Source organism: Tympanuchus pallidicinctus, unplaced genomic scaffold, assembly GCF_026119805.1.
Source record: "Tympanuchus pallidicinctus isolate F22 unplaced genomic scaffold, pur_lepc_1.0 scaffold9, whole genome shotgun sequence".
NCBI lineage: Eukaryota > Metazoa > Chordata > Aves > Galliformes > Phasianidae > Tympanuchus > Tympanuchus pallidicinctus.
The window spans coordinates 12848171-12865883 of NW_026294813.1; the positions used below are offsets into that span (position 1 = coordinate 12848171).

Sequence of the window (17713 nt, forward strand, 5' to 3'; positions counted from 1 at the left end):
CCTCTTGGTGGCAGCACATGGGAGGTCCCTCAGAAATGAGCACAGAGTCCAGAAGGACAAATGAGGAGAGATAGGACAAATGAGGAGAGATAGGGTGCCTTCCTGGGTCATAACATTAAAACTACATTACCTCCAGGCAATTTACAAGCTTCTGTTTTTGAAATACAGGTCTTTGGATCAGTAGCAAGATTTGTGATGTTCCATTCATATTCCTAGGCCAGACACCACATAAAAAAAGTACCTGGCCCAATTGAAAGTATTCTTATGCAGACACAGCCACTCGTGATAATTTTAGAGAGCAAACATTGCCTGAATATCCCTTCTGTCCTGGAAAGTACTTGCATGCTGCATTAATGCTTGCACAGGAGCTTCAGAAAAAGAAAGCAACATGCATTTTATAGCCCCAATTCAGTTAAACAAAGAAATAGGACTTTGCTTTTAATTGGTTTTGTTTTGTTAGCTAAAAATTGCAAATACACAACAGAAGAGATACTGAAGGTCTTTAATACATGACTGTAGCAGAAATATGTATAGATCCTGATTTTAGCTCTAGGGTATGTTTATACCAATAGCAAAGACAGTGATATATTCGGTTTTGTGCTGTTTTCATCCTTCAAAAAAATCAGTCTGAGAAGACATCTTCCAAAAGTGATTCCATGTGCTTTTTCCTGGGGGCTCAGTAAACTACCTTTGCAGCGGTCAGTCTTCTGAATCCCCAGGTAACTAATGCTTGATAGCAACTCTCATTTACTGTCACTGTCCATAAGTTTTGCAAACTTCTGGACTTCACCAACTGCAAAGGAGTTACTCTTGGTCTAGTGTGAGAAAGATCAGATCAGTTTCACTTGAACTTCTTGCCATATTTCTTGTTTAGGCATTAACAGAAGTCTTCACATCTCTTAGATATGCTGTTGTTCTTGTCTAGGGGTGCAGTGTCATTGCTCCGGATTTATCAGATCTGAAGTCAGTTTAAATTAAATTTCATTTTTTCTGCAGTGGAGATTTCTGCTGGGACACAGAGGGCAGAAGTTGGGCCACTCAAAGAAAGGCAGAACCCACACATCTTCATACAGCATTGCATTGTGAGCAGGGTGTGGTGGAGATGAGAACTAGATGAGACAGAACACAGGAGAACAAAATAGAGAGCTTCAGTACCCTGCTTGTTCTAGGGAAAAGGCAGTGTTTCGTGATATCTGTAAGGCCTACTGATTTTTGTAAAAGCTAGACATGGTGACATAGGCTTCTTCATCGCTTGGTGCCTTCAATTCAGTGTTAGGTGGCACCATGTTGCCATTCTGGGACTCCGGTCCAGGTTGTCCAGGAGGATCCAAGGCAGGAGCAGAAGAAAGGTGAAAGCCATTATCACACAGAGGCACCCTGCTGCTGTGGCACACCTCATACAAGCCAGAGCTGCAGGTGTCAGCAGTGTCTGTAGACTGGCTGCTACCAAGGAGTCCATGAAGAGCCTCTGCAGACCAGATACCTCCGTAATTCATAGACAGGTTCAGGCTGCTTTTGTCAGTCCTTGCAGGGCTTCGCTTCAGGTCTGATCCACTCCTAAGCTTTGGTGAAATATCAGTCTCTGGAGTAGATGGTGGCTGCAGAAAATTTTCCTGTTCGGCTTTTGCTTGAATGCCATCCACTTCATGGATAAAAACATAACCGAAACTCTCTGGGTTAAAGCTTATATCAAAATTCTGCATGGCAAAAGGAACAGCATGTTCAGTTAACAGTAGCCCTCTGTGTAACAGAAAAGATGCTTCAAGAGTTTGTCTGATTTTACAAGGGTGTTTGTTATTTCTTCAATTCTGAATGTAACCCTGAACAGACTAAAAGGTAGGTTAGCAGAGAATTAACTACAACACCACTTAATAACTTTTTGTATGCTAATCTGAATCTATTCTGCAATCTCCTGCTGGTAGTATCATTGGACAATGTGGTAGACTTTTTGGAGCCACTTATCCATTGCACACTGGCTATTTCACAGGAATGAAGGTGCTGAACCTGGTTGTTCCTTTCAGCTTTATCTTCCTAATTTAGCAATGTGATAAATTAAATGTTACCATTTTTTGAAATACATTAGGAATCTTTGCACTAGGGAGCACAAAGGATGGGAGAGTCTAAAAATTAAGAACTTGCTAGTAAATCACCAGCTAGAGTGCTGGAAAGACAGAGCAGATGAATTCCTTAGTAAAAAACAAAAACAAAACAAAACAAACAAACAAACAAAAAAAACAAACCCAAAAAACTAGATATAATAGGCAATCAACTAATCCTAACTGTTATAGTTTGTATCATTTAACCACCAGGTTTTTATCTGGAAAAGAAGGGCTGATGTGCTCCATGGTCTATGAGCAATGCTATTGGCCATGTAAGGGTACATGGATATCACCAGGGATATCTGAAGTTGGCAAAGTGACTCCCATCCAGCTCCACGACCAGTTTCATAGTAGTACTAAAATGCCACAGGGGGAGAGGACCACAGAAATACACCTGGTTTGACCTTGTGCCAAAAGGGGACCTTAAACTGGGCTTTTCAGGTCCCTGTCAAGCGAAGACTCAAGTGTTTCCAGTAAGGAATATTCTAGTTCTTCTCTGTGCAATCTACTAGATTTAATTGTTTTCATAGCAAAGGATTCTTTTCTTATATCCAGGTGAATTTCTCCCTGAAGCAGTGCTGGCCTGTTACTTCTTGTCCTGTCACCATGGATTCTTGTGAAGAGAGCATCTCACTGCTTCCTACCATTTAGTTATCAGTAGACTGTGATTAGCACTCCAGAATTCTCTTTCCCACAAAAAAATCCAATTGCTTCAACTGTTCTTCACATATCAAGTTCTTTAGCCCTCTATAGTTGTTTTGCACAATCCAAAACTCAGGCTCTAGTTGAATTGTCTGTTATATCTATACCTTTCACTAACATCTGCCTGTACAAATATTAGCTCTCTTGTGTGGAATGTAGTCATTTCTGAAAGGTGGATTGGTTGTGCAGCAAAGGCATGTTCCTTCTGTCATGAGTATAAATTTTGTTTCCGGTAGTCTGTAATCAAGTGAAAAAGACAATAGAAATACATACATTTTTTGGCTTTTTACACAGTCGCTCCAGAGTTACTTTATGATCAGGAAGGTTTGGCCACACAACAGGCTTGATCCTGAAAGAGCAACAGTAGACATCATGGGGTTCAACAGCAGCAAAAATGAGATGCGTTGAGATGTTCACATTGTGTTATTTGTACTAATTCTCACAAAGCCTTAGGAGTGGCTTGCATTACCCACAATAATGACTGAGAGAGGTTCCAGAAAAAAAAAACAAAGACAAGAGAAGAGGAGATATAAAGGTCACCTAAAAGTCACTATTCTTTTGAGAGCATAGACTGTCTCGGTTAAAGAAAGACATTTCATCAAGTACTGGGAAAGCAGCAAATAGTGCTGGCAAAGATCTCATTTGCATCTAGTTGCGTTAACTGGGCTTTTCTGTACCATTTTCTGTAAGTGAAAGAAAGAGGCTGTGGTTAAAGTGCAAATTTGCAGAAATTTGCCTCTGCATATTCACATTAACCAAAGAATTGCGTATTTTCCTAACCCATAGTCATTTTCCTGTGCTTCAGGTATCTGTGGTACAGCTTTGTCCCATAGATCTCTTCTTACTTCTAGCAAAGTTCTCATGCTGTGGTGCTGTGGAAACCCTTAGCCATGATACATCCAAGCAACACAGCCTGCCTGAAAATCAAGATTGCAGTAATATAAGTATAGCCAAATATATCAGCACTGTCTCAGCAACATTATAATATCACAGATACGTACAAATCTATATTCCTCTTCATACGAGTATTTGCGTATGTGTGCAAATATACAAAAATATAAAAACAAACAAATACAAATAAATAATAATGATAATAATAAAATAAATATAAAAAGATTCAACACCTGCTTTTTTCAGCAGTTTTATACATGCAGAACTTCCAGCAAAGTTGGAGAACTACAGGTGCTCAGTAACACTGAAGAGCAAGAGCTAGAAATCTCAAGCTACATCCGTGATTGTAAATTAAACAGCACCAGAGAGTATGCCCTGGCAGACAATTCAGGTGTCTAAAATGTATAATAATTAAAAGTATTCTTGACATGCATTAACTGATGCCACCCAAACACATGGGAAGGCAATTCCCATGTGCAACTCAGTAGTTAGCACAGCTCAAATATTGTCCCCAATAGAGTGGTTCACATGCAGACATCCCTGAAGATGTCAGCAGAACTGCCACGGGCAGAGGCAGAGTGCCTCCATGCAGCCCTGGGCCTTCACCTTGCTGGATGTCCATCTCCTGTGTTTTGGGAGTTTTTCATTTAGATTCCATTTCTACCAGATTATCCATACATGTGTTCATTTTCTTAAATTTGTCTACTAACAGGTACTTCAAAGAATCACAGAATCACAGAATCACCTGGGTTGGAAGGGACCTCAAGGATCATGTAGTTCCAACCCCCCTGCCTAGCAGGGCCACCAAACGCACACATTCAGATCAGGTTGCCCAGGACCCCGTCCAACCTGGCCTTGAACACGTCCAAGGACGGGGCATCCACAACCTCCCTGGGCAGCCCGTTCCAGGGCCTAACTACTCTCCTTGTGAAGAACTTCCCCCTAACATCCAACCTAAATCTTTCCTCCTTCAACTTGGATCCATTTCCCCTAGTCCTGCTGTTGTCAGCCCTTCTGAAGAGTTTACTCCCCTCCTGGGTGTAGGTTCCCTTCAGGTATTGATAGGCTGCAATGAGGTCACCCCGCAGCCTTCTCTTCTCCAGGCTGAACAAGCCCAACTCCCTCAGCCTGTCCTCATAGGGGAGGTGCTCCAGCCCCCTGATCATCTTAGTCGCCCTCCTCTGGACCCTTTCCAAGATCTCTATGTCTTTCTTGTACTGAGGGCTCCACACCTGGACACAGTACTCCAGGTGGGGCCTCACAAGAGCCGAGTAGAGAGGGACAATCACCTCCCTGTCCCTGCTGACCACCCCTCTCCTGATGGAGCCCAGGATCCCATTTGCCTTTCGAGCTGCCAGAGCGCACTGCTGGCTCATGTTCAGTCTCTCGTCCATCAGGACCCCGAGGTCCTTCTCTGCCGAGCTGCTCTCAAGGACCACTCCTCCCAGCCTGTACGGGTGCCTGGGGTTCTTCCGGCCCAAATGCAAAACCTTGCACTTTGCCGTGTTGAACCTCATTAGGTTCACCCGAGCCCAGCCCTCCAGCCTGTCGAGGTCCCTCTGAATGGCATCCCTTCCTTCCACCGTATCAACCGCACCACTCAGCTTGGTGTCGTCAGCAAACTTGCTGAGGGTGCACTCAATTCCTTCATCGATGTCCTTAATAAAGATGTTAAAGAGCACCGGTCCCAAGACAGACCCTTGGGGGACACCACTTGTTACCGGCCTCCACCTGGACATAGAGCCATTGACCACCACCCTCTGTCTGCGGCCTTTCAACCAATTGCTTATCCATCGGGTCGTCCACCCATCAAATCCACTTCCCTCCAATTTGGAGATGAGGATGTGGTGGGGGACCATGTCAAAGGCCTTGCTCAGGTCCAGGTAAATGACATCGGTCGCCTTCCCTTCGTCCACCAATGCCGTCACTCCATCATAGAAGGCCACAAGATTAGTCAGGCATGACCTTCCCTTGGTGAAGCCGTGCTGGCTGTCTCGGATCACATGCTCATTCTTTATGTGATCGAGCATGTTGTCCAGGAGCATCTGTTCCATGATCTTCCCAGGCACGGAGGTGAGACTCACAGGCCTGTAGTTCCCCGAGTCCTCCCTGCTCCCCTTCTTGTATATGGGAGTGACGTGACCCTTCCTCCAGTCATCCGGGACCTCACCTGACAGCCACGACTTCTCAAATATGATGGAGAGCGGCTCGGCAACCACCTCAGCCAGCTCCTTGAGGACCCTGGGATGCACGCCATCTGGCCCCATAGACTTGTATTCATTCAGTCTAAGGAGGTACTCTCAGACTTGCTCTGCCCTTACAGTGGGGAGGGATTTACCTCCTTGGTCCCCACATAGAGGTTTGGGGATGCAGGGTTCATGGACGTGAAGAAGACTAGAATCCTGGCCACCAGTGAAGACCGAGGTGAAGAACTCATTCAGCACCTCAGCTTTCTCTTCATCTGTTGAAGCCAGTTCTCCTTTTAAATTTACCAAAGTAGGTACGCCCGTTTTGGCCTGTCTCTTCTGGCCAATGTACCTGTAGAAGGTTTTCTTATTGTTTTTCACGTCCCTTGCCAAGTTCAGTTCTGCCTGCGCCTTGGCTTCCCTGACCCCACGTCTGCAAGTCCGGACGGCATCCCTGTACTCTTCCCAGGTGACACAGCCTTGTTTCCAGAGCTTGTACACCCCTTTCTTCGCCCTCAGTTCTCTCAGCAGGTCCTTGCTGAGCCATGCCGGTTTCCTACCTCGCCTGCCCACTTTCTTATTCAGAGGAATACTTATCTACTATTGGTAGCCAATGTATACAAAAAAAGCCAGGGATTTTGTGCAGTTTTGCCACACAAATGAATGTGGACCCAGCTGGGTTCATAGCTGACATCAAGTCCTTGCTGCAGAGAGCAATGCCCCCCACTTCCAAAAGCAGAGTCCTGCTGACTCAGACTGTGAAAGAAAAAGAGGCAATCTCCCCACTATGCAGTTTCCATACCTCTCAGAAATTTACTAAAACCCACAGTTTGCTTTCTTTTCTGCATCTTGCTTGAGCTCTTGAGTCAAATGTGCCTCCAGTGAGACACTGACTATGTAAATGTCTCATGGTGGCTTCAGATCCTTGAGGGTCTCAGTATTTCAAGTCCACGATTAACGTCTGATTGAAGCAGAGGTGTAATAGGGCAACTATTGCCTGCCAGTACTGCTTCACGTGTTTCTCTCTTCTACTCTTTGCTTTTGGCATGGTACAGAGGCTCAGAAATGAGAAAAGAATAGTTCATAGGTACGACAGGGAAAGCAATAGAACTGTCAGAACAGGATTGGCTAGCAACTTTCTTTCTCATATGAAAAGATCCAGATTACCATTACCTGCTTTCCCAAAATGTTAGGATCAGAACAATCATGACAACTGACAGAATGAATCCTGGGATGGAGAGTATAATCATGAACATGCTGCTGTCTAAAGGCAAACACAGAACATCTGTCAGTGCATATATGTGCCTCACTGCTAGCCACTCTAATTGTAATGCCACCTCAGACAATCTATTAGGGATGAATGCCCAGCACTGTACCTTCTTACCACTGGTCTGGAGCAATAGTGAATTTCACTGACTCCACGAAAGTGATATTGAGTAGCCATGGCTCCAGTCTTAGCTGAGCTTCAGGCTGGTTCCCAGCTGTACTGAAGCACCATGTGCTCTGCTGTGTCCTTATGGCAGCACTGATATGATTCCCAGCTTACACTGTGTCTAGGTGCTGCCAAGGGCTGGAACTGCTATGGGCACTAATTCATCTCTCCCCATGCTTTCATCACTACTGCTGCCAGGAAAAACTAGTCTGTGGCCTGAGAACCCCTTAACTGTCTTGGACCAAAATGGTTTTTGCTCGTACAGCTCTCTGTGGAGTACTCTCCTGTGGTCCTGAATCTCTTCGAAGTGCTCCACTCGCTCCACATGCCCTTAAAGTAATCTCCATTGGGCTGAGAACGTACTTTCACCTCATACAATGCATCCGTTTCAAGGTTTTTTCCAAGTAACTTTATCTGTAGGTATGGTGATTCTATGGTCTAAACACATAAAAAAATGCAATTACTAATAGGCATAGAAGATAAGAGCAGAACCACCAAAGCAAACATTATTACTATTACACTGTTGGTAATGAGCTTCATACTGTTTCTTCACGATGTTATGTCTTCTATTTCCATGGCAAAGCCCAAGTACAAATGAATGAAAACTCTGTAGCCCAGAGAAGAACAGACAAGAACACTGTTAGCCATGAATTGCTTTGACTATCAGAATGCCAAATATTGCTCCTTTCCAAGTGTCAGTTGGAAAACTGAGAAAGGCAGATCTGAGAGTTTTTGCATGATACTGATATTTACATGAAAAAATTTAATTTCAGAAATTAGGTAATCTTAACAATATATAATTACCTTCCAATTGTTTTCTTCCTGCCGGTAGGCTATCTGGTGTATTAATTTATCCTTTAAATATTTCTTCCGTGAGTGTGGTGTACTATAATGAATGAGATATTCATTTGCCTCCTTTTGGTACGTTATGTTTATGTCAAATGGTACCTCAGGCTTGACTGCAAATAATAACAAACCAAGATATCATGGAGTCATTTTCAAGTTAAAATCCATTAAGGATAACTATATAGGTTGAGAGTAAAGGTTGCCCTGAGCTGGGTGAACTTTGGTTTAGGTCAGCTCAGCATTACACCTTGGTCCCAAAAGGGACTAAATGATGACCAGATGAATCAGGGTTGGGCCAAGCACAGCTTAAGAATGTGGCATGTCATATTCATTCTTGGAAAGCAGTTCCTGAGTTTAGACATGTCCCAACTGTGGCTTTGATGTGATCATTCTTGGGCTCTTAGTGCCCCATCAGCACCACTGGCACCACAGGCTCCACCAAAATGCAAAGCTTGAAAAAATGAGATCTTTCAACTCTTTGGTCACTGTGTGGGACTTCTAATTGCTGCTGAGCTCAATATAGAATTGAACTAATAAGCCCTGATACTATGCAAGTCCTAGTAAGAGACGAATAAAATGTCCCTGCTTAGTAATACACCCAGGACCAGGATTAGCTGCTTTGACCAACTGCATAATAATTTAATCTACATCCAGTTCTGGGCTATTAGCAGCCAGAATTCAGATGTACGTTTTGAATGGATGTTAATCATGTTAGGCTTTGAAGCATCACACACTATCAATACCCAAATCCAGACCTCATCCCTTCCTTGACATTTAAGTTTGCCCTGAACAAACTTATTTCCTTCCACTAATGAGCATACACTAATAATGTCCAAAATGCTCAGTGCCTTACCAATGTCAGTTACAATCAGACTCCTGCAGACCCTTCTCTTTATCTCATATTCCACACAAATGTCTTTATTTGAGAGTATGTCGATGAACTTTAAAAAATAAACATCTTCCTGTTTCTCCATATTGAAACACGGGTAACTGCTGTCTTCCTTGGTACTGTTGGCCAAAGCAATACAATATTAGTTTCTTCTCAGTCTTACTGTAAAATTGTATGGGAAAAATCCTTGTTGCTAATTTCAAATAAAATGAAGTGTGACACCATATTAAGTAAGAAAAAATATCATGCAGATAAGGAGATTGAAAGATAGATAATGCTTTTCCTCATGGTATTTGAGCATAACAATCAAGTGATATGAGTCACAGTGAGAGTTCCGGAGTTCTCCAAGAAAAAATCAGTTCAAAACAGTAATTATTAATTGGAGATTAATGTGTTAATATATCTTTTTAAATGATCTTACTGCTGCCATATTTAAATATTAAGTTATATGTATGGATACTCCCTGATGGTAATGAGGAATTTCCTGATGACCAAATTGGCATTATATCAGTGGTCAGCTCAGCCATGAGGTTCTCATGGTATTGTTTCAGAAGTTGAAATGTGTCTGCTTGTTCTTCCATCTGTGTACCTCTTGTGTTTGTGGACTGCCATAAAACCTCAGACAAAATCCTGAGTAAAATGCATGACAACAGAAAAATAAACTAGGTAGGAGGAGAAAAGAAAAAGTAATGATTAGAATAGTAAAGTGCAAAAGAGAAGGAAAGTCGACTTTTGCTTGCAGCCATAGTATATTTAGTTTCAGGAGTATCAGACAGAGAGAAAGCAGAAGTATGCTGCAGAAACAAAATCTGAACTTCATCATCTAGGTGTATCAGTTAAAAAATAAGGTGCAAGAGCTTCATGGCCACAGCTGCAAGTGAGAATGACTGATGTGTTTGGTAACTCTCCTGTTTTTGTATACTGATTTCATTATGGTTGTTTTGCATGTGTGCAAAGACAGTTGATTAATTTTAATTTTGTCTTGACATAGATAATGATATTTCCAGTAGAAAATCAGAATTCTCTCTCTTTTTTTTTTTTTTTTTTTAATATCATTTAACATAAAGGAAAAATACTTTCATTTCATGCTCAGCTTCACCAGAAATTACAAATATTTCAGAGCAATGGGTGGAAGATGAGGAGTTCCGGAGATGTCATAATGCCCTTTACAGATCCTTCAGTTGACTTTTTTCTTGCCAGGGTTAGATTCTGTTTCAGTGAGCTCTTCTTCACTAAATATAGTATTTCAATTTGGTGAAGCACTCAAACTAAATTATGTTTTTCTGCTCCTGTTTCCCAACATTTGGCAGTGTGACTCACAGGTTCTTAAATTTCCCAGAAGTTTACCAAAGGACAGGCTGAGAGCACTTACCACACAGCCAGGGTATAGTTAGTGTTGTGAGGAGGCAGCTCTGTGAAATTGCAGGTCAAGCTGCTATAGGAATCCTTAAATTCCAGCTGGCTGAAACAGTCAATGTCCAAATTATCAGGTTCATCATCTCCGAAGGTCCCTAAAGAGAGATTAATAGGATGTTACTGAAGCAAATGGTATATGAATTCAATTTGCTGCTTCATTGTAAAGAAGATTGCTTCTTTATGTGGTTGCATGAAAGGAAGATCAGCCTGTCCCGTAAGAAGCAAAGAAAGCTTGCTCAAAATTAAATTAAAGGACACTTGCATCTTCCATGATTTCTCCCTGTGCATGCCAATGAAACTTGTCCACTTGGTACGCACTGAAGTACATATGGCATCTCTAGTCTGTAAACCATCAAACAACACTTCATCACAGTTTGGTGTAACCTATGCCTGTTCTATTCTGTTACTTATGAGCAAAGGGGGACAGCATTGTTGTCCTTGAAATCTCTGTGAATAGTCCTGTCTTCTTATGAAAACGGAGAAAGTATCTTGTCCACTTTACCTCCTAATTCTCCCAAAACTTGAGCTAGGTATGGGGCATTGTCACTGTAAAAGTTGCGGATGATCTTCATACCAAGTAAAATTGGGACTTTCTCCACCCGAAAATCATCTCAGAACTATCTCAAACATGTTTTTTATTAGGAACCACAAAATGCTGCCATCCTTCTACACAAAGTGGAGTCATACACTAGGACCAAAACTCTTTCAAAAATAAACAGCACAGAAATAAGCACTGGGAAAATATACTGTAGAGCTGCTGACAAAGGTGTCTGGGGCTGATGTTCAATGCTAATATCTGCTTATAAGCACAGGCTAGTTTTAACAGAACTTATTTGTACAAGAATTTCAGTGCAGAACAACCTGGAAGTATATGAGACACTCATAGCATTGAAGCAAAAGCCCCATAGCAGAGGAGGCACACAATTGCCAGCACTGTGCCTGCACCAGACATCCCAGCAACACCCAGCAGCCTCCTCCTGATTCTGCCCTGTCCATGCTCAGTCCCACCATTCCTGAAAATCCTGGGGAATTATATGACAGTTTTTAGGAAAACAAAAGTACTGTGTCACGAAGCAATTAAGCAACACAGCACGTTTTGACTGTACTGTAGAGTCTTCTTAAATGTCACAGACTTGGACTGAGGAGGGAAAGCTCAGACATTCAGCCAGAACATGTGCCTTCCTGCAAATTTGCTTTGATGACTCATAAAACAATCATGATTTGACTAACAGCATACGTCTCATGTCCTACACTTGGCATATATGATGTCAGTGAAACAAAAGCTGATGTTTCTGAGAGGACTTCTCCCTGGCACACCTGCCAGTTTAACCTGATTTCATGAAATACCACATGCTGTAGCCAAGCAGACAATGAAGAAGTTATTACAAGCCCTTAAATGGATTGTCAAGGCAGGAATGCCTCTATCCCTTCCACCAGGGTTTCAGCGTAGCTGTCATAATATTCTAACATATTTCCATGTCCAGGGACTACTTCCAGTTCTTTTCTTGTCCCTCTACTTCCCACTTCTCCAAAGTGCCCGTTCCATGCCATCTCTTTCAGTGTGAAGAAAACTTGGACTTCTCCAGGGATATCAGTGATTCACGTATTTGTATTTACAGTATGGGGAAACGCCCATGGAAATATTTCCAATGGAAAATCCCTCCCCTTATATGCATTTGGAGTAAGGGAAGTAATTTAAAAATCGTTCAGGAATCCAGAAAAATAGGCAAAAGCAGTGCAGGACTGAGAAGTGAGCCGCTGCCACTAGCACCTGTGTTGGTGAGCAGGAGGGATGAGAACATCTGATGTTTCTCTGATCTATCTCCCAAGCTAAAAGTGGCTGTTTGCCACTGGAAGCAGCTGGTGCTCAGAAGCTGTTCCAGGACTTCCCTTCTCACTGCAAGTCTGGTGTCACCTGTCCCATAGGGAGTTGGTAAAAAAAAAGATGAAAGATGTTGACATAGGACATCTTCCACCTGCGCTGCATGTTTGAGGAAACACTCTGTGCAGCTTAGACAGTGTAGGTAGAGGGCCACCCTCTTTGACTACCGCATTTAAGAGAGACACAAAAGTTCGTGCACCTCCAGAGCAAGCCCTTCAGCAGCTTCATGCAGGGAAAGTCTTGACAGACAGAGTTCTGAGAGGTCTGGGCATACATGTAGCTACAAAAATGGATCTTACTTTAATATAGCAGAGAGATGCTGCTGGGTATTTTCTGAATATAAAAATCACATATACCACACTTCATATAAATACACAAAACAGATAAATATTTTCAAACATAGCATATCAGACTGATATTCTCATCTATTTGCTACAGTTCTGCTGAAAACTGACAGAAATTTTAAGCCAATCTCTGTCAGTCTGACTGTAAATGTTTAAACAACACAGTCTTCGGTGCTGAGCAGAAGGAAAACTAACCTCGTCTTTTTCATTCTGAACTTTCACATAACTGATAATGTGGTTCCTTATTCATTGAAATAATATCCTAATCATAAGACATATAATAAATAAAGATTATGAATGAAATATGACTTTCGAAATGCTTTTACTGTGTTTTTTTTCCAAGGACTGAGTGATTCTTTTTGATACAAATGTGCATCACCTCAGTTATACCCCTTCCCTAGCCCTCAGAAGCTCAGCATGCAAATGTGTCCAGTACATAAACAATTTCAGTGACTCCAACACAAACCGCATTGCTAAGGACTCAATACACAATTAAAAATTTACAAGATAATAATTTTTTTTCTTTGAGAAACCCAGACCAGACAGATATGTGAGCCTGGCAATACAGAAATCAAGACAGGACTTGTTACAGAGTTATTACAGTGCAAGAAAAACTGATCTTTTCAGAAATGGTCATCCCTTGTGTTTGGCCAATATCCAGCAGATATGTTTAAATCACAGGAGGAATCTTACAAGCCGTTACCAAGAGTGCTAGCAGAGGCTATTCTTGTGTGTCAGCTTTATGCTTCAAAGCCACTATAACTAACCACAATGTGTAAAACTGAAGACACTGATAAGTGCCTGCATGCTCAGTGACTGAGTCTGTGAAGTCAAGAAGTGACCATCTCCATGGACAGAGCCATGTGATATCTCTAGTGCTGATGGCAGCAGACAGTCCATCACCTGGACTTAGGATTTATTTGCGTCACCTGGACTTAGGATTTATTTGATTCTGGAAGGACTTTTTTTCATCATAACAATTTTGCTGTAGATTGCACAAGCTGTACAAGTGCAGAGAAGAAGGCCACTGGTGCTGGCCATCCTGCTTATGGTACCCTGCCCCTGCCTGTGTCCATCTGCAGGATCATGGCTGCTCCACTGTAGTTTGCCTGGGGCTGCTCTTCCAGGCCAGGGATGGAGCCAAGGAAGCATTTCTGACAAGGCAGCCTGCCACTCGTCATAGAGGAGGAGATGAAGGCAAGTGCCAAAATGAGCTTTTTCTCTAATTTGTTGGCCAAATCTGTGGCACTCATGAAGAAATCGTAACAGTTGGTGGTTGCTCTGTGTGGATTTTCTGAGCATCTTTCTCTTTATTTCTAAGCAAAATACTAATTATGGTTTACTGGAAGCTAGTGATGAAATCAAGGAGAGGTCTTCTCCCCTCTGCTGTTGGGAAGCCCTGAGGATGTCAGTGACATCAGCTGTAAATCACTGGCACTGACCTCTCCCTGCTGCAGCTTTTTGCAAAATCTGGCTCTAGGAAGCTGAAAATTGTATAAACAAAATATAAACAGAAATGAAACAAGCAAGTTTGAAAAGTTGCAATTCAGAGCTCTCTTCTGTTTTCTTCTAACTCAAAAATTTACTACGCATACCCTATCTATGTCTGTATGAGAAAATGTATTTTTGTATACACATACATATGTAGTAATGCTATACTATACATGACAATCAAGCAAGATATTCCTTGTCATCAAATCCATGGGAGCATCACCTTCCTAATAACCAGAAGACACTTCTGTTCCCACGCAATAAAATTCTGGTGTCCTATGGCTAGCACTGAGTGACAGCCGATGTCTTTCAGAAAAATGCAATCAGCTCTTTCACTGCTGTTTGTTCATATCAGAAAATGTTTAACAGATCTGATAGAGAATCTGTAAATCCCTTTGAGATCCCTTTTGAGAAAAGGGATAGCAGATTTAAAGACTGGATTTTATCATCACTTTTTGTGTTTTGCTTTTCAATTTTGATGCTTCTAATCAACTTTCACTTGTCTAGATAAGACAGTTAAACCTGCAATAAAGCTTAATTTAAACTTTTGAGTTAGTTTTCAATTCTTTGTCATATAAGGGATTAGTATTCTTAGTGATGGGTTGTGAGAAGCCCCTGGTCTCAGCTACTACACTGACAGAGGCTAGGACTATCCCTACATACAACTTCCACAATTGTTTAAAGAAAAAGAAGAAAGTTTTTCGTTTTTAGTGAAACAGGTTAGGTCACTCTTGAGCTGCATTAAGATTCTGTGGAGGAAATTGGCAAGAGAAAGAGAAGCCAGGACTTCAGCCTTCTCTGATGGCAACTCAGAGTGATCCTAGGCTGCAGAAGAGTAAAGCAGCACCCTACTCATAGGTGCAACTCCTCACACAAATGCTAGAAGCAGCAAGAAAGGATTAACAGGTCTAATCTTGCATGGCTTCTGCATATGGCTGTCATTTCATACAAGTTTGAACATTGCATGGACAGAAGATTTGGGAATGAAACAGATAATCCTTCAGCTCTGCATACATTTCCAGTACTGGCTCTAAAACAAAGAGAATGGAGGCTAAAACACTAACATATTCAACCCAGCAGTTGCATTTTTGAGCTCTTAGTTCAGCTTTTCAAGATCATACAAGAGTGTAAAGATGAACATGAAATGACTCACCATCACCATCTCCTGAAGTGTAACCACTTTCCCCAAAAGTGGTATGAAGAAACAAGATGAGAATGCTCAATACTGTACTTGTCCGTGTCATTCTGAGCATGCTGCATGTGTGCAGGACGTGTGTGTGTGAAACCCTCACTCACTGACTTTATACTAGATGCAGAACAAAAAACCCATTGCTTGATAAAGAGACCGCAGGCAAGGGAAATGTAAACATACTGGCAAGGATGACTAGTGGCAGAGAGCAGGAAGCCAGAGAGAAGATATTTGCAGAGCTTTTACTTTGAAATATATTTCCCATTTCAAAATTAAGGACCTTCTGGATCAGGCCCATTGAATATGCTGATGAAGTCCAGTGGGTCAAGAGCAAGCTTCATGGACCATGTTCTTATTTGATCTAGTGAGACTTCTGCTGCTGGTTTTCCTGAGAAAATGGTTCAGACCTCATTTCTGCTTTCCTTTCAGTGGAGATACACAGGTACCAGAGAGAAAAGTCTTCCAGCTATAAAATGCTAATTATAATTACTATTATTTATTCCTTAAGTGTTGGCATCATACAAGCCAGCAATGTGCCCTCGTAGCCTGGAAAGCCAACCGTATCCTGGGCTACATCAAAAGAAGCATGGCCAGCAGAGTGAGGGAGGGGATCCTGCCCTCTGTTCTGTGCTGATGAGGCCTCACCTGGAGTACTGCATTCAGATGTGAAAATCCTCAGTACAGGAGAGAAAGAGACCTGCTGGAGTGCATCCAGAGGAGGGCGACAAAACTGATCCATCAAATGGAATGCCTCTGCTACGAGGACAGGCTGAGAGAAGTGGAGCTGTTCAGCCTGGAGAGGAGAAGGCTGTGTGGTGACCTGATAGTGGCCTTTCAGTATCTAAAGGGGAACTAAAATAAAGAACGGGACAGACTCTTCTTCAGGGTCTGTGGTGATAGAACAAGGGGGAATGGGTTCAAGCTCAAAGAGGATAGATTTAGGTTGGTTATAAGGAAAATCTTTTACAGTGAGGGTGGTGGGGCACTGGAACAGGTGGCCCGAAGATGTGGTTGATGTCCCATCCCTGAAGACTTTCAGGGTAAGGCTGGATCAGACCCTGGGCAACGTGATCTAGTTGTGCATATTCCTGTTCATTGCAGATGACCTTTAAAGGTCCCTTCCAACACTGAGGATTCTATGATTCTAAGGACAAATAAGGCAATGTTGACAAAAAAAAAAAAAAAAAAAAAAAAAAAAAAAAAAAAAAGGTTATTTACAAGATTAATCCTGCAAAATGCAGTTCTGAGAACAAAAGTGGTACATCTCACATTTTTTTTTTAGGCTTTGGACAAAGCAAAGGCAGAAAAAAGATGGAGACGAAGTTAAATATTTCCTTTGCACACTTTCTCTGGCTGTATACATCAATGTACTCTGGTACGTATTACAGCTGACTGATGTGGCTAGCTACAAGTGAGCAGAAGACCTGAAAGAGGAGAGCAAGCTCCAGATCAGCACTGGCTGCACCAAAAAGACTTTATGTTGCAGACATGAAGGAAACTGAGGGAAAAGTTGGTAACAATGCCCAAGCAAACTGAGAAGTCATGACACTATAAAAAGTGCAACATACAACCCACAGTGGCTTTCACATTTCATTTTCAAAGAATTTAAACCACTCACCAAAATGATGAAAACTCAACCTTCATGTCTAGACCAGCATCCTTCTCATCTGGGTGTTAAGGTCTATCTTCCAGTGTAGCTCCCTGCTCTAGGCAGGGGCAGTGGGGAAGTTTCTGGGCTCCCTAGCTTTATGTTAATGGAAAGAAATGCCCCCTTTTGGTAAGGCATTCAAAAGACAAAATTTAATCCTTTAAACACATTAATTTCTGTCCACTGAGCACAAAAAGAACCCAAGATAACATGGAGGTAAACATCTGCTAGATAGATCTCCATGATCCATCCCACTCACAGGCACAGGAGTGATCTGCTGGGCTGCAGCCACCTCTTGTACAAAGAAAAACAGGAGTTGGATGCAGGGCCATGCAGCCACTGGAAATGGCCTCCTCTTGTCCTAACCAGGCCCAATCCAGAGGAGCCTACAGGGTTACTGGGGGAACCTCTTCATTCCTACAACATTCCCTCAAGAAATATGCCCCTTCAGAGGTCCTAGTTAACTGGCAGGACTTTAGGAGTAGTTGGCTTCTCATCTCTCACTCCTGACCTTCCTGTACTTGATGTCAAGCCTGTTGACCACAAATGTGAATCGGAGATTGGGTCTCAGTGAATTCATGTCCCAAAGGACTGTCCTTTCTTGGTAAAGAACACCTGCATCTGGCTTAGTAATATTCTGTATCATATTATTCTAGAAATCAGTAAGATAATTTCTACTGCATTTTCAATTAGAAATG

At 42.2% G+C, this 17713-nt stretch overlaps 1 protein-coding gene across 1 annotated transcript; it reads right to left on the reverse strand.

Annotated features, from left to right (window-relative positions):
* Positions 1–488: 488 nt before the first annotated feature.
* Positions 489–15568, reverse strand: IL7R (interleukin 7 receptor). Its single transcript, XM_052670506.1, has 8 exons — positions 15332–15568; positions 10418–10556; positions 9010–9164; positions 8115–8269; positions 7574–7748; positions 7052–7142; positions 3075–3150; positions 489–1697 (listed from the first exon to the last, which is right to left on the reverse strand). Exons 1-8 carry the CDS (start codon positions 15429–15431, stop codon positions 1203–1205), a joined length of 1386 nt encoding a protein of 461 aa, XP_052526466.1. The 5' UTR covers positions 15432–15568; the 3' UTR covers positions 489–1202.
* Positions 15569–17713: the final 2145 nt, after the last annotated feature.